The 25919-nt window shown below is 33.2% G+C and overlaps 1 protein-coding gene and 1 pseudogene across 1 annotated transcript; one reads left to right on the forward strand and one right to left on the reverse strand.

Moving 5' to 3' along the window:
• Positions 1 to 15865: 15865 nt before the first annotated feature.
• LOC141542792 (olfactory receptor 6C3-like) lies at positions 15866 to 16818 on the reverse strand. The gene is given in 3 exon segments (XM_074267379.1): positions 15866 to 15973; positions 15975 to 16460; positions 16462 to 16818. Coding segments are annotated over 3 exon segments (945 nt in total). The 5' UTR covers positions 16813 to 16818.
• Positions 16819 to 22726: 5908 nt separating this feature from the next.
• On the forward strand, positions 22727 to 25287 carry LOC141543956 (olfactory receptor 2J1-like; annotated as a pseudogene).
• The last annotated feature ends 632 nt before the right edge of the window (positions 25288 to 25919 follow it).

The following is a 25919-nucleotide window of genomic DNA, read 5'->3' on the forward strand; positions in this document are numbered from 1 at the left end:
AATTTATGTCCTCTGCAATCTGGAATTATTCCAGAGAACTATTTAATTAGTGTGAAAGAAGATAGAATTAATCAATCAATGTTATAATAAAGATAGCAATGTTGTTGTCCTTTATTTTTTGAGGAGCACCAGTTGCCCAACAGGGTAATATTTTGACTTCCCTGTGAATTATATTTAAGTGATAAGAGCATTGCACAAAGTTGTCAGCCTCACTCTTTCTTTCAGAGTCATCAAAGTCTGAAGACAGGACTCAAATGAAAGCATTGATTTTGCCCTGGAATGGCATCTTCCATCGCTCATCAAGCTCTAAGCATCCCACATCACCTGTTTCAGTCACTTTCATGGACATGGAACAAGTTATTCTCATATGTTCATTTCACTAAGACTTGCCAAAATATAGAGGATAGACGGTTATCTAATACGTTAATGCAGGGGTCCTCAAACTACGAACCGCGGGTCAGATGTGGCCCTCTGAGGATGTTTATGTGGCTCGCCGGGTTATGGCAAAATCAGACAGGAAGTGACTTTCGACCTAAACTCACATTAGCAATGCACACTTCTGGCACTGGGCTGAGGTTCATAGTTTTTGTTTTTGTTTTTACTATAGTCTGCCCCCCCCAACAGTCTGAGGGACAGTGAATTGTCCCCCTATTTAAAAAGTTTGAGGACCACTGCACTAATGGGTTTTAATACCTGTCAGCTACCCTCAGTCTAGTTTAGCCCATCTGCTATGACAATTTTACTATGTTCTTGGCATAGATATGCTACAGCTTTTGGAGCCACATGTGAGTGTTGGGTGATTGGTGGACATGAAAAATGAATGAGTAATTCTCATAAAGTTTGACAAGTCCTCATACCAGGGTTGCTGATTCTTCCTTTATACCTCAGTTAATCTTAGAACTACTGTTTTATGAAGCTTAGAGCTGCTAAACTCAAGTGACCTACATCTCCAGTCTACAATGTAGCAAAATTCTAGATATGTGCAACAATGCCCTGGAAGTTCTTACTTGTTAATAACAATAACAAGTACAAATAAAAGTACACACAGAGTGTCTTCCTCCAAAATTTATATACATTTTGGTGGTTAACAGCTTCTATTTTTTCCCATGAAAATAATATTATAGATTTATGCACTGATAAAATGTATATATAATGGGTAGGAATACCCTATATATTTATATATAGAATAAATATGCAATTCCTAAGTGTCATGCTTGTGTGTAGACATGTCTACATATATAAAAATAGGTAAGTTTGGATATATAATATTGGTTAAAAGTTAAACTGGGAGGGAGGATATTGGGAAAACTATGAAGATAAGGCTTCATGAAAAAGATGGTGCTTGAGCAATACAATAAAAAATGAGAGACTCTATTAGGCAGGATTGACGGAAAACAAAACCAAAAACAAACCATTCACAAAAATAGAAATTGTTTTATTTCTTTTATTTTTATCTCCAGGACCTAGAAAAGTGCCTGGCATTGAGTGGCATTAGGAAATGCATTTTGATTTAATAATGTTCTATAATAGAACTGTAGTTTTAAATGATCAGTAGGACTTGGAGGAAGTTTGATTTTGTGTTTCATATCTGGCATTACATAACATTAATAGTGTTGGTGTTGGTGGTGGTGGTGGTGGTAGTAAGAGGAGAAGCAGAAGAAGAAGAAGGAGGAGAAGAAGAGGAGGAGGAAAAAGAGGAGAAGGAGAAAGAAGAGGAGGAAGAGGTGGAAGAGGGAGAAAAAGAGGAGAAGGAAGTAGTTCTTAGAAAAACAATATTGCTCTTACCAGTATTCTCTTAGTTCTGCTTAATTTGGTTTTCATTATTTCATGAAAGTCTACCCATGTTTTTCTAAGATCATTAAGCTCATCATTTCTTATGGCTCAATAATATTTCATCAAAATCATATACCACAACTAGTTCAGCCATTTCCCAATTGATGGACATCTTTGCAATTTCCAGTTCTTTGCCACCCCGAAGAGATATATAAGGCATAATTTAAAACATGTAAATTCTTTTCTTTTTTCTCTAATCATATTGACAAACAGATGTAGGAATAATTTGCAGACTCTAAGGACATAAGCAGTGTAAGAACTCTACAAAAATCATCAGTTTCATTTTTCTCTCTAATAAAAGTCTGTAAAAAGAGACAATAAGACATGCTTCATTTAAATTTATTCTAGAGATTATCAAATATCTGGGAATGCACCTATCAAAACAAATACAAGATCTATATAAAAATATAAAACAACTTGCATAAAGTCAGATTGAAATAATGGAGAAATATAAGTTTGTTTATGTGTAGTTAGAACCAATGTAATAAAAATGATAATTTTATTTAGTTTACATATTCAATGCCATCCAAAATAAATTGCCAGAAATCATCTCATTGAATTATAAAAAAAAAATAAAAACAATGATAAACTTCATTTGGAAGAACAAAAAGTCAAGAATATAAAAGGAACTAATAAAAATGTAGGGAAGGAGGTTTAGCAGTATCAGATCTGAAACTATATTTTAAGGCTGTAATTATCAAAACAATCTGATACTGGCTAAAAAATAAGAATATAGTTCATTACAATAATGGAGGCACATAATTACAACAGTACATCAATATAATAAACTTGTACTTGACAAGAATAAAGACTTAAGTTTTGCGGATAAGAACTCATTATTTTATAAACCTTGTTGGGAAAACTGGAAAGCAGTGTGGCAGAAATTAGATTTACATCAATAACTTTTACCTTTTACCTTGATAAGTTCAAAATGGATAGATGACCTAGTTATAAGGAGGCAGATTACAAGAAAATTTAAAGATCATGAAATATATTACTTATCAAACTTATGGATAATTGCACAATTCATGAATGAACAAGAGAAAGAACAGTGTGATGTATAAAATGGATAATTTTGAATTATTTTACATTGAATTAAAACATTTTGTACAAATAAAATGAATGTAGATTAGATTAGAAGAAAGTGGAAATTTAAAGAAAAATGTTTACATTTCTGTTAAATGAGTCATATCTCAACTATATGAAGAACTTTTTCAAATCTCCAAAAGATATTTTGATGATGTTATTCTATGTCAAGGATTTTTAGGATCAATGTGAACAATTCATATCTCAGATATTGACAAACACAATAAACCATGTCTTGATTTATTGTTTTATTATTTATCTACACATCAAAGTGGTAAAGAAAATATTAATAAAACAAATTAAATTTAAAAATATATTGTGTGGACATTTTTTTTTCATTAAAAAAGCCATTTTAAAACATTTATGAGAATTTTCTTAGTCTTAAATCTCACTTTGGCAGAGTAAAAGTAGTGGAGTTCCAGATCTTCCTTTCTTGCTTAATGTAGGTTGATAGACTTAGAAGGTGTTGAAGGGATAGATAACCCCCTGGGTTATAAAAAGCAGGTAATTGATGGAAGAGGCACTCAGATGGCCTGAGTGTTGTTTTTTTGTTTTTGTTTTTGTTTTTGTTTTTGTTTATTTGTTTGTTTGTTTGTTTATTTATTTTTTTGTTTGTTTATTTTGAGAAACACAAAAGCTGATCCCTAAATGTTTTGTTGAAGATCTAGAAGTGTGGAAAAGAAAATGGTTGTACTTAGAGTGATTATTGATGTAGATAAAGAGTTGACATGACAATGAAGAGATCAAGAAAGTATTTCTTCTCTGAGTCAGAAGGTTGGAATCTCTTGTGATTAGTAAGATATTAGTATTTTTCCCTGAATATACTATATATTGTGAGAATGTGGAAGAGAGCGGTTAAGGTAGTTTCTTCTAGTCAAGTATCTAGTGAATGAAATTGAATACAAACCTGTTCCAGTCCCAAAACCACAGAGGATTTTGCAGATAGTATATCAGAATTGCATAGTTTTGGGTACTCAAGAGTCTTTTTATAAGAAGAAAAAGAAATAGACATGAAAGAGTTTAAGGATATCTAGGTCCAGAATATGGGATTTCTTATGGTCAGAGAATATTCAGGAAGAGACACAATGGCTAGGTAATTGTAACCAGGTAAAACAAATTCAAAAAGTCAAATAAACAAGACACAAGGAAGTCTGGAAGCAGAATTAATTCTGAATTTTGTAGCTAAGCAGTTCAACATTGATGCCTTATGGAATATCTTTTCGGACCCCTCTTATCCATATGGGTCATCTCCATGTTTAAGAATTCTAAAATCCTCTTATTTGGCCATAATTTATTGACTTATCACTGCTCCTTCAGTCCCCTTTTAAGTAAATAATCAGTTATACTCTATGCTTCCTCATTTTTCAGAGCCCTTGACTTTGTATCTGCTTATCATATAACCGATAATGTCTAATTAAGATTTAGTCTTATGGGACAGCTAGATGGTGCAGTGGATAGAACACCAGCCTTGAATTCAGGAGGACCCGAGTTCAAATCTGATCTCAGACACTTAATACTTCCTAGCTGTGTGACCCTGAGCAAGTCACTTAACCTCAGCCTCAGGGAAAAAAAAATTTAGTCTTGGAACATTTCCCCCTTTATCACCCTTATGCCTACACATATGCTGCTGAATGGAAGTGAAGGAAAATCATATAACATTCTCAAAATAATTCTATTCTAAAATTCTAAAAAAAAAATCTAAAAATTCTAAAAATAACCATACAAATTGTTATACATCCTCTTACCTCACTGCTACTAGACAATCCTACTATATCTCCATTACCAACTTATTCTACCTTTATCTACAGAAACTCTTCCAAACTTTTTCATTTTCTTCAGACCAACAAGCAGATGAAGAAATTAAAACTATTTCTAATCATATGAGAAGAATCTAATGTAAATCACTATTGATCATAGAACTGCAAATTAAGACAGCTCTGAGATACCACTACATACTCTCAGATTGGCTAAGATTAAAGAAAAGGATAAGGATGAAAGTTGGAGAGAATGTGGAAAAACTGGGACACTAATATATGGTTGGTAGAATTATGAATGGATCTAGCCATTCTGAAGAGCAATTTAGAACTATGTTCAGAAAGTTATTAAAGTGTACCCAGCAGTGTTTCTATTGGGCCTATATTCTCAAAGAGATCTTAAAGGAAGGAAAGGGACCCACATGTGCAAAAATGTTTGTGCTTCAGCAACAACAAGACTATACAATGATCAATTCTGATGGATTTGGCTCTCTTCAACATTGAGATGATTCAAACCAGTTCTACTTGTGCAGTGATGAAGAGAAGCATCTACACCCAGAGAAAGAACCATGGGAACAGAATGTGGAGCACAACATAGCATTCTCACTCTCTCTGTTATTTGCTTGCATTTTTTCCTCTGTTTTTCTCTCCCTTCTTGATCTGATTTTTCTTGTGCAACAATATATACATATATACATATATATATATATACATATATACATATATATACACACACACACACACACACACACTCACACATATTGGATCAAACATGATTTTCACATATTTAACATGTATTGGACTACCTGCCAGATAGGGGAGAGGGTGGGGGGAAGAAGGGTAAAATTTGCAAAAGGTTATGCAAGGGTTAGTGTTGGAAAGTTACACATGTATATGCCTTGTAAATAAAAATTTTTAATAAAAGAAAAATGCTTGTGGTAGCTCTTTTTGTAGCAGCAAGAAATGAAAACTGAGTGGATTTCCATCAGTTGGAGAATGACTTAAATAGGTTATAGGAATGTTATGGCAACCCAAGTACTTTTTGTCAAGAGTCCCCAGAAGGAATCATGTCTTGATAAGAAATACAGAAATCCTAGCCCTTCCAGTTTGGGGACTGTCTCCATTTGAAAAATGGACATAAAACTGGAACTGAATATAAACATCCTGTATTTGTTTCTCTAGATGAAACACCAGTAACTATGTAGAAGGGAGTTAGTTGATTCTAATATGATAGTTTCTCAGATGAGCCTGTTAGGATGTTTGTTAGACTGGGTGTCTAATGGAGATTAATCATAATGAATGTACTCATAGACTGTAGTGTCAAGAAACATAGATGATTAAATTGAAGCCATTAAAATCTAAGAACTAGTACATTTGTCAGATGGTCTAAAATTGGAGAAATTCCTTTGGGTCTTTGTGAAGAATGATGGAATGCCACAATTCCTTTCGATGGTTTATTACAATTCAGATGTAATAATGACAATAAGAAGTTCCTTTTGCTTAGTGTTGTAGTTCTTTTTTCATGTGATTCAATTTGTCCCATTATACCACCCTTTTCCTCTTTTTCCACTGCAGACTTTCTCTATCCCTTAATATCTTTTTTTAAAAATATCATCACATCAGATTCCATTAACAATTATATACATAATCACCCCCAGTGACAGATATAGTTTCCAAGAGTTACAGATAATATTTTTCTATCTAGGGATGTAAAGAGTTTAAACTTTAAATAATATATATTTTCCCCTGCTTGCCTTTCTATGCTTTTTTGAGTACTGTGTTTGTAGATTAAATTTTCTGTTTAGCTTTTGTTTTTTTAATAGAATGTATCTTACTTCATTGAAGATCCATCGCCTCCCCTGAAATATGATGCTTAGTCTCACTGGGCAGTTAAGTTTTGGTTGTAACCTTAAGTGTTGTGCCTTGCATAATATGATATTCCAGGTTCTCTTATCCTTTATAGTTTCCAGATCCTGAGTAATGCTGACTGCTGCTCCTTGATATTTCAATGCTTTATGTCTTGCAGCTTCCAATGTTTTTCCCTTGAGATTGTAGTTCTGGAATTTCACAACAATGTTCCTTGTGGGATCTCTTTCCAAAGGTGATCAATGGATTCTTTCAATGAGTATTTTCTCTTCTGTTTCTGTTTCTGGAATATAAGGGCAGTTTTCCTTAATGATCTCTTGAAGAATACTATCCAGGCTCTTTTTTTTTTTTTTTTTGTCATGGTCTTCACAAAGGTCAATAAGTTTTAAACTGTCTCCTCTGGATCTATTTTCAAGGTTGGCTGTTTTTCTCCATGTTTTTATTCTTTTTAGTTAGATTGATTCTTGCTGTCTCATAGAGTTATTAACTTCCACATCCTCTATTCTAGTTTATAATGTGTGATTTTCTTCAGTTAGCTTTTTATCTTTTTCCATTTGGTTAATTAAGTTTTTGAAGATGTTGTTTTCTTCAGTGGATTTTTTGCATTAGGTCAATTGTTTTTGTTTTTTTTTAAGAAATTATTTTCTTCAGTCAATTTTTCCCTTCCTTTTTCCTAGCTATTAATTCTCTCTTGCATATCTCTTATTTCTTTTCTCATTTTTCTTCTACCTCTCTTATTTGCCTTTTAAATTTTTTATGGTTACTTCCAAGAAACCTCTTTGGATTTGAGACCAATTCATTCCACTTTTTGAGATTTCCTCTAAGGACATTTTGTCCTCATCTGAGTTAATATTTTGGTCTTCCCTGTCACCATAGTTGCTTTCTATTGTCAGGGTTCTTTTCTTTCTTGCTCATTTTATTCTCTTTTCTTTTGGTACTTCTTCATTTTTTTACTTTTATGATTGAGCTCTGCTCCTGTCCCAAGCTTCCTGTGCTGCTCTGAGTTTTGGCTTTGGGCAAAAGATCTCCTTGTATTTTCAGGGCATAGCTTTGCTTGCTTTCCCAGGATTTGCCTTGGGAGCTGAACCTGGAGCTACCTCATATATCTGCTCCTTTGCTTAGTTGTTGATTTGCTTTGATTAAGACCTTCTCATTGGCTTTCCCAGAGACTGTCTGAACTGGCTTGACACCCGTTTCACCACAGTGAGATCTACTTTTCTTGAAATTTATCCACTCTCTCTTGAGCTGGAGAGTAGTTTCATTCCCTCAGGCTCTGTTTAGAGGCTTGGTTTTGTTTGATTTTCTAGGAAAACTGGTAGAATTTGAGCAGCTTCCTTGCTTTACTCCTCCATCTTGGCTCCACCCAATTTTTCCTTTTGATCTGTCTGAGATCATAATTGCTGCCCCTGCTTTTTTTTTTTTTTCTTCTTCAGATGAAGTATAATATACACTGCTCAGCCTTTCACACTTATTCCTGTTTGTATCTCTCTGTTTTGAATGTGTTTCATGTAAACAATATATCTTAGGATTTTATTTTTTGATCCATTCTGCTATCTGCTTCCATTTTATGAGAGTTTTATCTCATTCACATTTACATTGATGATTACCAAATATGTATTGCCCTCTAATTTTCTCCCTTGTTTATACTTATATCTCTCTTTCCACTGCATCCCTCATACTCAGTGTGTTTTTTTTAATCTAACCAACTCCTCCCTATATCTGATTTTTTTATGTTATTAATTGTTTCAGACAAATTTTATGAGGTGAAGCTTTAGATAATGCTCATCCCCTTCCCTTCTTTCCTTGTAGGTTGTATAGGTATAGATGCTTCTTCATATGATCTAATGTACTTTATTTTACCTCCCATTTATTCTTCTCCCAGTACAATAATTTTTCTACATTTTATGCCTATTTCTGAATATCATCAGATCAAAGTCAATTTATACCCACATCTTTTGTCTTTGTATACCTCTTCTAACTGCCTTAATAAAGATATATATCTCAAGATTTACAAGTGTCAACTTCCTATGTATGGATGTAAACAGATTAATTTTTAAATAACATGCTTTTTTCTTCCTGTTTGCTTTGAGTCTTATATCTGAAGGCACATCTTTTTTAGTTCTGTTCTTTTCAAAAAATGCTGAAGAACCCCTACTTCATTGAAAATTCATCTCTCCTCTGAAAGATGAAAATAAATTTCACTTAGTAATTCTTAGTTGTAATCAAATGCTCTTTGTCTCCCAGAATATAGTATTCCAGGTCCTCTGGTCCTTTCTTGTTGAAATTGCCAAATCATGGGTAATTCTTCCTGTGGCTCCTTGACATTTGAATTGCTTCTTTCTGCCTCCTTGTAGTATTTTTTTCTTGGAGATTCTAGTTCTGGACTTTTGCAACTATATTTCTTGGAGTTTTCCTTGTGGGATCTTTTAAAAGGTCATTTATGGATTCTTTAAGTGATTACTGTACACTCTGCTTCTAGCATATAAAAGTGGTTTTCTTTGATGATTTCTTGAAGAAAGCTATCCAGGCTCTTTTTTTTTTTTTTTTTTTTTTTTTTTTTTTTTTTTTTTTTTTTGGTTTTGACTTTCAGGTAGTACAATAATTGTTAAATAGTCTCTTTTGGCTTTACCAGTAAGAAAATAAAAGAAGTTAAAAGAATTAGAACAGGCAATGAGAAAATAAAATTTTCACTCTTTACAGCTGATATTATGATATCCTTAGAAAATCCTAGAAAATCATCCAAAAACTGGAAACAAATAATAGTTTTAGCAAAGTTGATATAAACCTACACAACTCATCAGAATTTCTATATATCACTGACAAAATCCATTAGTAAGAGATAGAAAGAGAAATTCCATTTAAAATAACTGTAGAACCCAGAGAGAGGACTGTGGGAACTGAATGTAGATAACAATATAACATTCTCACTCTTTTTGTTGTTGTTTTCTCACTTATTTACTTTCCTTTTTTGATCTGATTTTTCTTGTGCAATAAGAGAATTGTATAAATATGTTTATACATATTGGATTTAACATATGTTTTAACATGTATAACATATAATGAATTACTTGCCATCTAGGATGGGGGGTAAGGAGAAAAATATCTGAAACACAAGGCTATGCAAAGATCAATGTTAAAAAATTATCCATGCACATGTTTTGAAAATAAAAAGCTTTATAAAAAATAAAATAAAATAATTGTAGACAAAATAAAATATTGGGGGCAGGTCTATCCACCAAGATGAATCCAAGAATTATATGAATAAAATTGCAAATCATTTCTCATACAAATAAAAGATCTAAACAACTGGAAAAATGACAATTGCTCATGGGTGGACAAAGTTTATAAAAATAACAATTTTACCTAAATTGGTTGGCTTGTTCAGTGCCATATCAATCAAACTGCCAAAAATTAGAATTAGAAAAAATAATAACAAAATTTATCTAGATGAAGAAAAAGTCTAGGATATCAACAAAATTAATGAAATAAGACTATAAAGAATGGTGGTTTAGCAGTACCAAACCTAAAACTGTATTCTAAAGCAGCAGTCATTAAAATCATTTGGTACTGACTAACAGAGTGATGGATCAATGGAATGGATTAGATAAACACAACACAATAATCAAGGCCTATAGTAATCTAATATTTGATAAATTCCCAAATTCCAGCTTCTGGAATTAGAACTCATTTTTTGACAAAATTTCTGTGACAACTGGAAAAAAAATATGTCAGAAACTTGGCATAGCTCTGCCTCTCACACCCCATACCAAAATAAAGATCAAAATGGGCATATGATTTGGGCATAAAGGATGATACCATAAACAAATTAGGAGAGCAAACATACCTATCAAATGTGTGGCGAAGGCAGGAATTTATGACCAAAGAAGAACTAGAGAACATTATGAAAGACAAAATGGGCAACTTTGATTATATTAAATTTAAAATGTTTTGCACAAACAAAATCAATAGAAACAAGATTAAAAAGGAAGTACAAAACTGGGGAAAATATTTTCATCCAGTGTTTCTGATAAAAGTCTCTTTTCTAAAATCTACAAATTGTCAAATGTATAAGAATACAAGCCATTTCCCAATTGACAAATAATCAAAGAATTTGAACAGACAATTTTTGGATGGCAAAATTCAAACCATCTATAGTCATATGAAAAAAAATACTCTAAGTCATTCTTGATTATTGAAATGCTAATTAAAACAATTCTGAGATATCACTTCAAACCTTTCAGATTAACTAAGATGATAGGAAAAGAATGATAAATGTTTATGCAAATGTCAGAAAACTTGGATACTAATGCATTGTTGGTGGAATTGTGAAATGATCCAACTATTTTGTAGAGCAATCTGGAAATATGCCCAAAGGACTATGCATATCCTTTGACCCAGTGGTGCCACTACTGGATCCATATTCCAAGGAAATTATAAAGGAGGGGAAAGAACTGAAAAATGCAAAAAAATATTTGTTGCAACTCTTCTGGTAGCAAAGAATTGGAAAATAAATAAATGACCATCTATTGGGGAATTGTTGAATATGTTATTGGGGAATATGTTGAATATGTCGAATATTTGAAGATAATGGAATATTCAATGATGAACAAGCTGATTTTCAAAGGCCTGGAAATATTTAGAGGAACAGATGATGAGTGAAACAAAGAGAACCAGGAATATATTGTACAGAATAACAGCAAGAATGTGTGATGATTAACTATAAAAGACTTGGTTCTTCTCAGTGGTTCACTAATCCAGAGCAATCCCAATAGATTTTGGACAGAAAATTTCATTTGTAAATCAACATATGCTATGTTCACCTCTTTTTTCTGTTCTGTTTTCTCTCTCTCTCTCTCTCTCTCTCTCTCTCTCTCTCTCTCTCTCTCTCTCTCTCTCTCTCTCTCTCTCTCTCTCTCTCTCTCTCTCTCCTCTCTCTCTCTCTCTCTCTCTCTCTCTCTCTCTCTCGGTTTTTCCCATTTGCTCTGTTTTTCCCCCCAGTCTGATTCACAAAGCAATGTATAATAAAAATAAATGAACTAAGTGGAAGGTGAAAAGAATTAGTTTAATTGGACTCATAAAAAGCCAAAAAAAAAATGTTTCTCTGGGATTTATTTTCTAAGTCAGTTGTTTTTCCAATGAGTATTTTATGTTTTCTTCTATTCATTCCTTTTAGATTGCTATGAGACTTAATGTTTCATAGAGTTATTGGCTTCCATTTTCCCAGTTATAGATTTAAATGTATTAATTTGTTTATGTTATCTTTTGTATCTTCTTTCCCACTTGACTAATTCTTTTGAAAGGTGTTTTCTTTAGTGTTGTTGTTGTTGTTGTTTGTTTGTTTGTTTTTTCATTTGGGGAATTGTATTTTTTTAAGAAATTATTTTCTTCAGTCAATGCTTGCTTTTTCTGTTCCAAGTTGTTGACCCTTTCTTGCATGCTTCTCTTTTCTTTTTTCTAACTTTCCTTTTTAAAACTCTTATTTGACTTTTAAAATTATTTGTGAATTTTAAAAAGCAGGCTCTTTGGGTTTTAGAGCCAATTTATATATTTCTTTAAGTTTTTGCATATAGATATTTTGTCCTCTTTTGAATTTGTATTTTGTATTTTCCTGATGCCATAATATTCTATGGTCAAGGATTTTTCTTGTTCATTGCTCATTTTCTTTGTTTATTTTTTCCTTTCTTCCTTCCCTCCCTTCTTCCCTATTTGCTTCCCTGCTTCCTTCCTGTCTTCCTTCCTTCCTTCTTCTTTTTCTTTTTTCTTCCTTCCTTTTTTCTTTCTCCCTCCATCATTTTTTCTTTCTTTCTTTCTTTCTTTCTTTCTTTCTTTTCTTATCTTTCTTTCTTTCTTTCTTTCTTCTTTCTTTCTTTCTTCTTTCTTTCTTTCTTTCTTTTCTTTCTTTCTTTCCTTCCTTCCTTCTTCTTTCTTTCTTTCTTTCTTTCTTTCTTTCTTTCTTTTCTTTCTTTCGTTTCTTTTCTTTCTTTTCTTTCTTTCTTTCTTTCTTTCTTTCTTTCTTTCTTTCTTTCTTCTTTCTTTCTTTCCTTCTTCTTTCTTTCCTTCTTCTTTCTTTCTTTCTTTCTTTCTTTCTTTCTTTCTTTCTTTCTTTCTTTCTTTCTTTCTTTCTTTCTTCTTTCTTTCTTTCTTTCTTTCTTTCTTTCTTTCTTTCTTTTCTTTCTTTCTTTCTTTCTTTCTTTCCTTCTTTCTTTTCTATTTTTTTTTACTTTTAAATTTGAGGTGTATTCATGGGGCACAGGTTATTCTTTTCCAATCTTTTTTTGCAGCTTTGAATTTTACAGGTTGAGCACAGGGCCCCTTGTTTTTTCATGTCTTGCTCACAGCACTGGGGATAGCCTGATCTAATCTCATCTGTTGTTAGATGGTTTCCCAGACTAGCAATTTGCCTCCTGTGCTGAGACTGGAAGGTTTCCCACTGGTCTGTGCTGTTATCCTATTAACCTTGGATGTAAGGTATCAGTTGCTGATTCAGACTGTGATTAATATCCTCCCATTGTTTTCCCAGATACCTTCTGAGCTGAGCCACATGCCAATTTCACCCCAGTAAGCTTGACCTTTCCTGAAGTCCTTTCAAGATATCTTGAACTGGAAAATTGTTTTAATTCCTCTCTTTGTAGGCTTTGTCATTCTAAAATCTATTCAGAGTGTGGGTTTTATGTTATTTTTAGAGAAAACTTATAGAATTCAAGCAGCTTTCTAGCTTCACCTTGCTATTTTTGGCTCTTCCCATCAAGATGATTCTTTTTGATTTCAGGCTTCATGCCCAATGCCCCATGATACCGAGGTGCTCAGATTATGTTATATCAGAATACCAATATCTATTGTTTGTCCTTTGTTCATGGAGCAGAAAGGTGATGTCATGACTGGCAAGTGAATTGGACCTAAGTGAGAGACTGTGCAAAGTCAACAGCCTCACTCCCTCTTCAAGGGCCATTTGACTTTATTAGCAAGATATAGATTAACACAACTGGAAATGATGCTGTATGTAGTGGGATAAATTGACCTTTTTAAGCTGAGGTCTTTCTCAGGTCTCAGTTTCACTGAGGCACTGATCATTCAGTTATTAAGTCTAAGTCAGAAATAAGGTAAATATTGGCCTCTTCCTTAGTTAAAAATAATTAATGAAAAAATGTAATCAGTCTAGGAGAAAAACCTAAGGGTTTCTGCACAAAATAGAATCAATTGCTATTCACACTTATTTTTGAGCCAGCAGATTCCAAACAATGAGTGAGATAAATGATACTGAGTAATGCTGTAAAAAGCATGTTATACTTATGCTAACCACCTCACAATATTTTCCTTGATGAACAAATATTGGCTTAGTCTCCAGAGCCATTGATAGGCAGAAGGTTGTCCAAATGATTGATTCAATTGTTGTGGAATTGCAGAGGTTTTCTGGGTTCTAAGAAGTAATTCACAGTTTTACCAATAGTATATTGTTGTGTCTTTACTCCAGTAGACCCTCTAACAATTGCACTCTTCTGCTTCTATTATTCTGGATAATTTGTTGGATGAGAAATTGCATCACAGATTTATTTTAACTTGTATTTCTCTTATTTTTAGCTATTAATATCATACTGATATGTTGCATTTCTTCATTCAATGAATGTTGGAAGTTAGATTGGTATGGCACTTAACTTATAAATTAATTTAGGCCTCCTTCTCTAGCTTCTTGGTTCCCAGAACTTATCTGAAACAAATGGAAATGAGACACTATAAAAATTTTTGTTTACCATCACCTCCAATGATTCAAATCCTCTTGGGCATTTTAGATTGCTTTAGGGGAAATGTGCATAGAAAGTGAAATACTTTAGTAAAATGAGTTGACAGAAGTTGATGAACCTAGTATTAAAAATCCTTCAAAAAGACAGAGAAAGATCTGAGTTTTAGAATTACAGTTACCATAATTTTGATTAGATGGAAAATTCAGCTGAGTGGACTTTAAAGAAAGGTGAACTGAAGGAAGCAAATGAAGTTCAATGAATTTTCTGCCTTCACTTTGTAGGATCAGCATGAAAGATTAAGGGAGTTGGAAAGGGAATAGGAATTGGAAATAACAAAGTGAATTGGTGCAGGAATAGAATGAAACTGAAGGGAATGGGGATGAAAAAATATCAAGAGATATAGAAGTTTTCCCAAAATTTCCATGTCTGCCTTACATGTGCACATAATTATTACAGCAAAAGAAAACAAAAACCATAGCAACAGTAATTGGTGTCAGGCAAGAAGGCTCACAGTCTTTAAGGGTATTGCAGAAAGAGTTTTTCCTTATTTGAGAGACTAGTGGAAGGGATAGAAGGAAAGGTATTGGGTGAGGCTATAAGAAATATTGCTTCATGGAAGTCAAAGAAAGAAGAAAAATGCTATATAGTAGATGTGGACAATCTATAAGATACAAACAACAAAGAAGGAACTCTAAAACTACATAAACAAAGGATGTCATTAAGGAATTATGTGATAGGAAACAAATATAAACCAGCTATATGGCAAAAGAAAGGGATGTCAGGTAGATGATTAACTAAGAGAAAAAGCACTATGTTAGACAAATGCCAAATGAAATACCTTCTAGGAGATATGGGCAAAAATCACCAAAAAAATGGGCAAACCTGGATGAATCATTGACACAAACTCCCATATTTATGAGATTGCAAATTCACTTGAGCATTTGAGTAAGAAAAGAAATCTTCCACTAAGCATTCATTTGTTTCTATATATAAATGTGATATTAGCATCTTGAATGCTTTTCTAGTGCAACATAAGTTCTCACAAATCTTATGTTGTATAGGTCCTATTTAACCAGAAATTCCTTGATTAAGGCCTTCATAATAGAGAGCTATATAAATAGTAAGTCAGGTAAAAAATGATGATTATTTTTGGCAGGTGCCATAGTAACTCAAAAACCATTTCTTTGGACTGAGAAGTATTGTGGAGATAGATGAATGGAGGGAATATCCACTTTTAAAAATCAATGAACCAATAAGAATTAATAACCCACCCAATTTTTAAAAATATTCATAATTTATCCATATTATGTGAGATATTTTGCTTTCAGTGAAGCATATAAAGGCAGAAAATTAAATACTGCCTATCCTCAATGAACTAATATTCTGTTGGCAAAGACAGCATATATAAAAACAGAAGTATATCAATTAAATACCAAAGAATTTGCTGTATGAATTTGTTTTTAAAATTAAAACATCATTTAAACTATTGATATATGAGAAAGAAAAAGACACAAATATGAAGTAGTTGACAAAGCTTTGGAGTGAATGTCAGAAATCTCTAACTCCCATTGTACCATTTTATTCAGTTCAATAAGCCTTTCCCTTTGAAGAAAATGTAATCTTCTGAATCATGTCCTTGAATGCTTGTTTCACTTGTTGATTCCTTAGGCTATAAATGAAGGGATTCAGCATGGGGGGCTACTGATGTATTTAGCACAGCAACGCCTTTACTCAAAGAGACTCTGTCCTTTGCTGAGGGTTTGATGTACATGAAGATGCAGCTGCCATAAGAAATGGAGATGACAATCATGTGAGAAGAACAAGTAGAAAAGGCCTTTTTCCTCTGACTAGCAGAGGGAATCTGCAGAATTGTCTGGATGATGTAGTTATAAGAGACTATTATTAATATCAATGTTAATATAAGAGTCACTACAGCCCAGAAAAATCCCAGTGTCTCTAAGAATTGTGTGTTTGTGCAAGATAGCTGTAAGAGGGAAGAATAATCACAGATGAAATGATCAATAATATCATCACAATAGTCCAGCTGAAGCATTAAAATAATTTCTGAGAAGACAATCATGCATGTACTCAACCATGAACAAACCACAAGCAATGTGCAGACTCTGTTGTTCATAATGGTTGTGTAATGTAAGGATTTGCAGATGGCAACATAGAGATCATAGGGACATAGCTGCTAGAAGATAAAATTCAGTTCCTCCAAAGAGGATGATGAAAAAGTACTGAGCCATACAGCCATTGTACGAAATGGTCTTGTCCTCAGTAATAATAGTGCCCAAAAATCTGGGAACACTGGCAGTTGTGAATGAAATTTCTAAGAAGGAGAAATTCCGGAGGAAGAAATACATTGGCGTGTAAAGATGAGAATCCAGCAGGGTGAGAATGATGATAGTCATATTGCCAGCAATGCTGAGTATATATGCCAGTAAGAGGAAGAAAAAAATGAGAAATTGAAGCTCTGGGTCATCTGACAATCCCAAAAGGATGAACTCTGATACCTGGGTATGATTTTTCATTTTTATTTTCTCTCTTCCCTAGTAGATCCACAATAAAAAATAAAAGGAAACAACTAAAAAACAGAAAGGAATATTAGATAGAATGCATTAAAGTACCATATAACTACAAGTGCAATGAGAACTTCCTGTTTATCCTTATTGTTTTATTTAAGATCTTATGTAAATGTGCACCAATCTATTTTTTTAGGTTCATCTTTTGTACATTCTATCCTTTAGAAAACCTAGAAATACTCAGAATGCACATCATTATTACAAATGTACTTTGCTCACAATCCTTCTTCCTCAACTATGAAATAGATTATTTTCCTTTAATTCCCCCATACCAACCCATTTCACAATGTTTAAGTCTACCTCAGTTTGCCTATCTCTAATATGGGGATAATAATGTTTCTCTAGTTAGTAATAAATTTCTATTCTCAAAATAACAATACTTTTTGCATCTTTGTTACTCTTTTCTTATATCATAGTGAATTTTACAATTGAGTATATGCCATACAACTCTACGAGACTGTAACTATGATTATAAACACATTTTTCTCTCATTCATACTTTTAATCCCCTGTTATCATTTCCTATCCTCTATTCTAAGAATGATGAAAAAAGAGTTAAGAAAACCAAAATATAAGTTCTGCCTATGTTCTAGGATGCCAAGAGGAGTTAGAGATGAAAGAAAGTTAACACTATTTGTTGGAAACTTGGTAGTGTCCTGAAACTTTTATTAGGAACAGTTTTCGAGTGATATCACAATATTATCATCATTTTCCCCTATGCCATTTACTTTCTTTTTATTACTTAATAGCTAATTAGTTTATTTAGTATTTTATTTTCCCCAAATATATGTAAACTTTTTGAACAATTGTTTTTAAAACTCTGAGTTTCAGATGTCTCCCTTACTTTCCACCTCACCTCCCCATTGAGAAGGTACATTATGTCAAACTTTCAAAAAAATCATTTTGTGAAAGAAAACAAATTCCCCCAAAAAGAAATCTCAAGGAAAAAAAAAGTAAAAATAGTATGCTTCAGGATGTGTTCAGACACAATCATTGGAGTTTTGAACTATTATGTTGCAAAGAACAGCAAAATCCTTCCTGCCTGCCCTTCCCACAGTTTTGTTATTACTTTCTACAAAGTACACTTCACTTTGCTTGAATTGACAGAGGAATTTCTGGATTTTTCTAAGGACAAACTATTCATCATTTTTTATAGAATAATGATATTCCATTATAATCACAAATTATATTTTATTCAGTCATTCCCCAAATGATGGGAATCCCATTACTTTCCAAATCTTTTCCCTAAGGAAAGAGCTGTTTTAAACATTTTTGTGCATATAAATCATTTTTTTTTTTTGGTATTCATACCTAGTATTGGTGCTGTTATGTTAAAGTACATGCATGAATGCATAGCCCTTTAGGAATAGTTCATATCATATAATTATTAATGGTTCTTATTTTTAAAATTTGATTCAATTATTTAAACAATTGAGAAATCAGGTCCTCATCAGTCAAACTTTGCTTCAAAATTCTTTTCAGTTTTTACTTTTCCTAACTGTATTTCTGCTCTGATTATCTATTCTTTCTTTCCTGTCCCTTTCTAAAAAGTATTTTGCTTTTGATTACTTGCTCCCCAAATACACTTTCTCTTTTATCACCCACCCCTTTCTCATAATATCTTCTAGGACTACTTTTCTGAGAGCATGATAGATTTCTTATTGCATATGTATATTTCCTCTTTGAGTTGATAAGAGAGTAATGCTCTCATTCTCTATTCCTTCTTCCTCTTAATCTGCAATAGCATCTTCTTGTTTTTTGGGGGGTTTTTATGACAGATAATTTACACCATGCTACTTCTCCCTTTCCCTTGCCCAGTACCTTCCCCTCTCACTCCTTAATCTTATATTTTTTAGATATTCCTTCATATTCAAATCTGACCTGTGCTTTCCATTTCAAAATACTCATTCCAATTGCTCTAGAGATGAAGTTCTTATGAGTTACAAGTATCATTTTCATATAGGAATGAAAAGAGATAAACATGATTAAGATGCTTATAAATGTCCATTCCTGATTATCTACTTATGCTTCTCCTGAGCCCTCAATTTGAAAGTTAAATTTTCTGTTAAGCTGTGATCTTTTCATCCTGAACATTCCAAAGTCTTCTATTTCATTGAATTTCTACTTTTTCTCCTAAGGATTATGCTCAGTTTTGATGAGTAGGTGATTCTTGTTTGTAATTCTTGCTCCATAGCTTTCTGGAAAATCATATTTATACTTTAATGTAGAAACTGCTAAATCTTGTATTATCCTGATTGTGACACCATTATATTCAAATTGTTTCTTTTTGGATAATTGTAATATTTTCTTCTTGATCTGAAATTTCTGGAATTTGACTATAATATATATATATATGTGTGTGTGTGTGTATATATATATATATATATATATATATATATGTGTGTATATATGTGTGTATATATATATATATATATATATATATATATATATATAAAATGTTCATCTTGAAATCTTTGGAGATGATCAATAGATTTTTTTCAATTTCTATTTTACCCTGTGCTTTTAGAACATCAGCAAAGTTTTCTTTAATAATTTTTTTACAAAATGATGTCTAGGTCCTTTTTTATGATTATAACTTTCAGGTCAACCAATACTTTTTAATAATTTTCTCTCTCTCTCTTATTTTATTTTCAAAATACCTTTTGAGCTCTTCCAAGGCCTGATACCAATTGTTGGAGGCTTTGGATGTGGGAGCTTTGATTTTGTTATATTCTTCTGAGTGTATGTTGTGATCTTCCTTATCAACATAGCAACTTTCTATGATCAGAGCCCTTTTCCAATTGTTTGCTCATATCCCCAGCTTAGTATTCAGCTTTTATTGCTATACTAAACCAGTATTCTGTTTCCAGGATGGGGGGATTCTAAGCTTCAATCATTTTGTGCAGCTGTTTCCAAAGATCCTTTTAGAGACTTGTAACTTTTCAGTTCTTCCAAAGAGTTATGATCCTAAGAGTTTGAGTGCTGTACTATAGCTGTAAGTATTAATGTTCTAAAAACAAATTAAGACCTTCCTCAGTGCTAGTAAAGAGACTTTACCTGACTAGTTTCATACTCTCTGTGTGCTGAGGGCCTCTGGTAGCTGCCACTGCCTCTGCTTGGACGCTTGTTTGCTAGTTTGCCAAGGTTCTTTAACCCTAGTGAGACAACATTTCTGCTAAACTTACAAGTTGTCTTTGGTGTCCCTAAGTTGAGAGGTCTGGCTGCCACTGATTCAAAGGCCCGAAGGCTCAGTCCTGGTTTGCTGGCACCAGGTCTGAGCTTGGGCTATAGCTGTGCTGGCATGGCTTTGTCTGCCAAGATTGAATTGGACTCCCACTCTATGCAGCAGATCTTTCCTGCTAACCCTCTAAGTTGTCATTGGCTGCAAAATTCTTGCACTCCATTTTTTTTTTGTGGAGCCTGATTTCTAAAAATTGTTTATATTCATTATTTAGTAGAATTTGGAGGGCTTTGGTGAATACTTCCAGTAAGTCTCTGCCTTTACTGAACACCTTGGCTCCAATAGTAGCTAATGAGTTATAACTTATTAACTTTCTTTTAAAATTAAAAACAATTGGAGTACAGGAATCTTTTTCTATAATGACATTTTCCATTATAATTTATTATAATTTGAATTTCTAGAAAGTTTATTTTTCTAATAATTTATACTAACAAACTATAACTTCATTTCTATGTGAGGGAGGGAAGACAAGAAGGGAGGACAAATTCCTAATGGTTTCAAGTAAAAGTGTATGTCAATGTAATTACATTTTTTTATTACAGTAGTATGTTAAGTAATAGAACTTTAGTTTGCAAAAGGTGTTACAGATCATCTGAGCAGAAAATCTGTGTGCAAATAGATCTTTTGAATCAAAACCTAGGGCTGTTTCTATCATGATTCACTCCTTCTGTAGCCTGGATTCTAGTATCAATCAGTTTGTCTTTCTGTTCATCTATCTATCTATCTATCTATCTATCTATCTATCTATCTACCTATCATAAATCTCTCTGTCTTATCTATTTTTCTGTCTTTCTCTCTCTTCCAATCAATTATCTATCAATTTGCATTTATTATTTACTTTGTGCCAAGAACTGTGCTAATTAATAAGGATATCTGTAAGGTACCAAAAAAAAATGTTTTGCCCTTGAGGGACTCACATTCTTAATGGTGGTATATGAACTTTTTTAACATTCCTTCCCCATACCAATTAATCTCTGCCACATATATCTAAGCATTCCCTTATTTTACACTTTCAGCTTTAGGAACTGATGCTTATTATTTCCATAGTATAGGTGCCTCTACTTTCTACTTTCTTCTCTCACTCTCCTGCTTTAAATACTTATGGTCTATGTGGCCCTAGGAAAGATACTTAACCTTAGTTTTCTCAACAGTAAAATACTGATAATATGTTCATTACAAGGCTGTTGTTAAGATGCCACTGAGAAAATAATTACATACACCATGCAAGCCTGTAAACTACTTATGTTTCATGGTTTCAAGTTTTATTAAATAAAATAATATTATTAAATAATATTTTCTATTTTATCAGATATATTAGGACTTAGGTAATTAAAAATATTACATACATATATAAAAGCATTTCTCAAATAGCCTAGGCTTCTAGTTTCTCAATCATCTTAAATACTATAGTCTTCTCTTCCTGGACAAGGTATAATCATAACCTAGATGTTATCAATAGCTCTTGACTTTTACCAGCACTGTTCATCAGCAGTCAAGTAATAATGCAGAGCAGTGCCTCAAACATTTTAGAGGAAATGACAGAATGGAGCTGAATCAATTTTCTGTAACATTGAGACTGTGATGATAGTTGACTTTTCAAAAGTTTTGATGACTCCTCACATACCCTGGTGGAATTAACTCACTTCTCTGTTTCTTAGATTTTCATCAGTTCCTATTTTCTTATTCTCTCTGTCCTGATTTATACAATGATTTATTGGAATTGCTTATAGATTTCATAATTATGTTTTTGATCTAATAATGCTTAATAAGCTTTTTCTAAAAGTTTTTTAATTCTTCTTTGAAAGCATTATATGACAATGGAAAGAATACTGTACTGGGGGTCAAGGGACTTTCACCCAAGTCTTGCCTTTGTCACTTAATGGTAGTTTGATTTTAGGAAAGTCATTTAAGCTTTCTGTTTTTTCTTCTTTTTCAACCACTTAAGAGTTTGGAACCTGATGACTTCTGAAGGCTCTCCAATTCCAAATCTATAATCCCACAGATTAAAATTCAAAGAATAATGTTTTCAACACCATCCCCAAATATGACAAAATTAATAAACAAGCAGTAGGAAATGAAATGAAATGACAAGCTAATGTTCATATTTGATTTTTGTTCTGTTGAATGTCAATGCTTTTGTTCAGATATGTCCAGATATGTGACCATGTTTAAGACGCATGCACAGTATTTTGTTATATTATCAACAGAAAGAAGAAAAAAATGCTACTAAAACCAAAACTTACTTACATTTTGGCAATCCTTGACAGTTTACTGCTGAAAATTTAATAAGAGTATACTATATAGTTTGCTGAAAACCTGGAAAATAATGAGTTCAGTAATTTTTTTAGTATTGTCCAGTACTTCACACACTATTGATTACTCTCATACATTCTTTGAAACTCTTGTTCATTGCCAGGCATGGGGTATATCTGGTATCATTTTCTACTTTGCCATTCAATTAGGAATGTCATTTCTTTGAGATTCTGAGACAGCTCTCAGGAATATTTCATCAAACATTAAAGAGAATGGAGAATTTAACTTTCCAAAATTACAAAAGATGTCTTATATACTATGACTGAAATCTGTTCAAGAGAATTAATTCATTGAACAAGGAAAAGGTGTCATGAAGAGGTAAGTTTAAAAGACACTAATAAATATCAAACCTAATCCACTTTAAAACAAGTTGGGAATAGGAACTTAGAGGACAGTGTCCAAAAAAGACCAAAAAAAAATTCCTTTTCAAGCTAAATAATTTAGGAAAGTAAGGCAGGTAAACAAATGGGAATATGCACCTTTCTGAATAATTATCTAATCTTAAGGGAAAAGGTGAGTGTTCAGAATTCTCTGGAGCTACTTCTATAAAGGCAATTATTCTATATCTATGTAACATTCATCAGGAATGTTATAAACTCATAAGAATTCCTTTACCTGCTGCCCATAATATTAATTCCCCACAAAACTGTTCTATGCTGTTAAACACAAAATAATTTGCCTTTCCTTAGGAAAACTCTATAATTTTCCCTCATAATGTATCCATTTGTTCTCTAGTCTTTCTGTCCTGGTTTATCTTGGTGACAATAGGAAAAAAAAATTATATATATATATATATATATATATATATTATCATTGCAATGAATAAGATATAAAGTTCAAAATTTGTCTCCTCTGCAATCTGGTATTATTTCAGAGAAGTATCTAATTATTAATTCATGGGCACTTGAACAAGAACTGGAACAATATGCTCATTCCACCAAGTCTTCATAAGGCAGATATCTCTAATACACAGATGGAGTTAAGAACTGTCAATTACACTCAACCTGGTTTAGCCCATTTGCTGAAATGTTTTTTTATGTTCTGGGCACAGTTTGTGCTACAACTTTTGAAGCTATATGTGAGACTTAGTGGACTATATGCTATAAGTGACTGGTGGACATAACAGCTGGTTAAAACCCCCTGAAAAAATTTTGCTAGCCCTCACACCAGAGGCGCTAGTCCTCCATGAACACTCTACACACCTCCCCCCCCCCCCAAGATAGCAATAATAGAAACATCAAGGAATAATGGAAAGAGAAACTAGACTGAAATTAGGAAGGTATGGACTCAAACCCATTCTTTCACATAGATTACTCATATGCCTGGGCACAACTCTCTTGCCCTTTCTCTTTGTGCTTTACGTGTCTACCTAGGACACAATAACAAAGTCAAAAATGAATTAAAATCTTTAGTGCCAGAAGCATTTTCCAGTGTTGAGGATTGTATATATCTTCATAAAAATAAAAAATAAATGTTTTTCATTTGAATGAAGAAGAGCTTTTCAAACCCTATTCTTTCTTCTCTAAAGGTGCCCCTGAAATTCTTTCATTATTTTTTTCTCTCTGTGGTACTAATCTTATTGACATTCTTTGGAGGTAATTATATGGATCACTGAGTACTAAGTTCTTTTTATTGGTATTCTTCAAATGTTCTCTCTGGCTACCTGACTCCCATCATCTCTCCTCTATGTGAGTGTGTCTATGTATTTGTGTTTTGTGTGTGTATGTGTCTCTGTCTCTGTCTTTCTCTATTTCTCCATTTTTTGACGTCTGTCTCTCTGTCTCTGTTTGTCTTTCTTTATGTCTCTCTGTCTCTCCGATTCCATTTCTATTTCTTTTTGTCTTTTCGCTCCCTCTCTGCCTTTCTCTCTCTGTCTGTCTCTCTCTGTGTCTGTCTGTCTGTGTCTTTGTGTCTCTGCCTTTCTCTGAATCTCTCTCTGAATATATTTCTTCATCTGTTAAGAAATTCTTGGTCATCTCTGTCGATGTATTGCTCTGAGCCAGCAATGAAGGAAAACCAGGTTCTTGGCACACGTCACCTTTGTGGCTTTCTCCTCTCTAAGTGAGCTACAGCCAGTGCTGTTTCTTATCTTCTTGATCATATACATATTTAATGTGTTGGGAAACCTGCTGATCAACTGCCTATTCCACTTGCACTCTACCCTAAACACTCTCTTTTATTTCTTCTTGGCAAATCTATCCTTCCTGGAAATGTGCCATGTCACCAGGGGAGTGCCCCAGCTGCTGATACCCTGATTAATGGAGCCCAAGACCATGAGTGTAGCACGTTGTACAGCTCAGATGTATGTCTTTACCATCCTGGAGCTGACAGAGTGCTGCCTGCTGTCAGCCATGATCATTTTGTTGATATCTGCTCTCTATTATGTTACACCTTCTTGATGAGCCTTTGGGCCTGCTTGCAATTGGCTGCAGCATCCAATACAAGAGTCATTTCAGATCACCTGGACCCTCCCCGTCTGTGTCATGTCCCAAATAGCAGCACTTCTTTTGTAACATCATGGTATGGTGCATCCTGTGTGGAAACCTCTCAAAATGAGATTATGGTGTTTTCTATTTCTGTGCTCTTCATTATGAACCACTGTCTGCTCATTCTCTCCTCCTATTTATGCATTTTCATGGCCATATTGACAATATTCTGTACTGCTTGTAATTGAAAAAAAAACATGCATAATTGTTTCTCCTGATTGCATCCTCTGCTATGGCACTATTCATGTACCTTCAACATAAAACTCCCCATAACTGAGACACAGATAAAGCAACTGTCTCCATGTACACAGTAATCACCCCTGCACTCAATCCAGTCATCTATACCTTAAGAAATAAAGAAGTATATGAAAATTTTGGAGTATAACCAGGAAGCACCTTCTTTAAATTGGTCAAGCACACCATCTGTATCTTCAATAAAGACATAAATAAAAATAACAAACAGGAAAAGAGAAATAATACAATCCTGTACCATATAATCAGACAATTCCAGTAGTGTGTCAGGCAGGTTCTGATGTGATTGATTTGTCTGAAAAAATAGCAAGTTTTTTTTTTCTTTTGATGTGTAGTTGGAATATTGAATGTATTTTATAGTATAGATAGAGAAAATGTCTGAGCTGAGTAACGAAAGCTATAGGTTCTTTAGCTGTTTAAATCTTTTATTTTTTTGTCTCTTGACACTGATTGCTCCTCCATAATTAGAATGCATCCTTTCCCTATCTCCATCTCAGAGGCTCCTCTTTCAAAACACAGTTTAAGCATCCCCTTCTATATTAAACCTTTCCTGATTCTCCAAATCCTAGAGCTGTCCATCTCAAAGTCCTTTTTGTTTTCACTATTAGGTTTTTATTTGCTGTTACATTGCACCATAAATAGAGTGCTGGGTCTGGAATCAGGAAGAGTAATTTCTCCAAATTCAAATCTGGCTTTAGACCCTTAACAGCTGTTTGTTTCTTTCAATCTTTTTGTTTCAATTTATTTGTGTGTAAAATGAACTGG

The sequence above is a fragment of the Sminthopsis crassicaudata genome, chromosome 5 (assembly GCF_048593235.1).
Source record: "Sminthopsis crassicaudata isolate SCR6 chromosome 5, ASM4859323v1, whole genome shotgun sequence".
Lineage (NCBI taxonomy): Eukaryota > Metazoa > Chordata > Mammalia > Dasyuromorphia > Dasyuridae > Sminthopsis > Sminthopsis crassicaudata.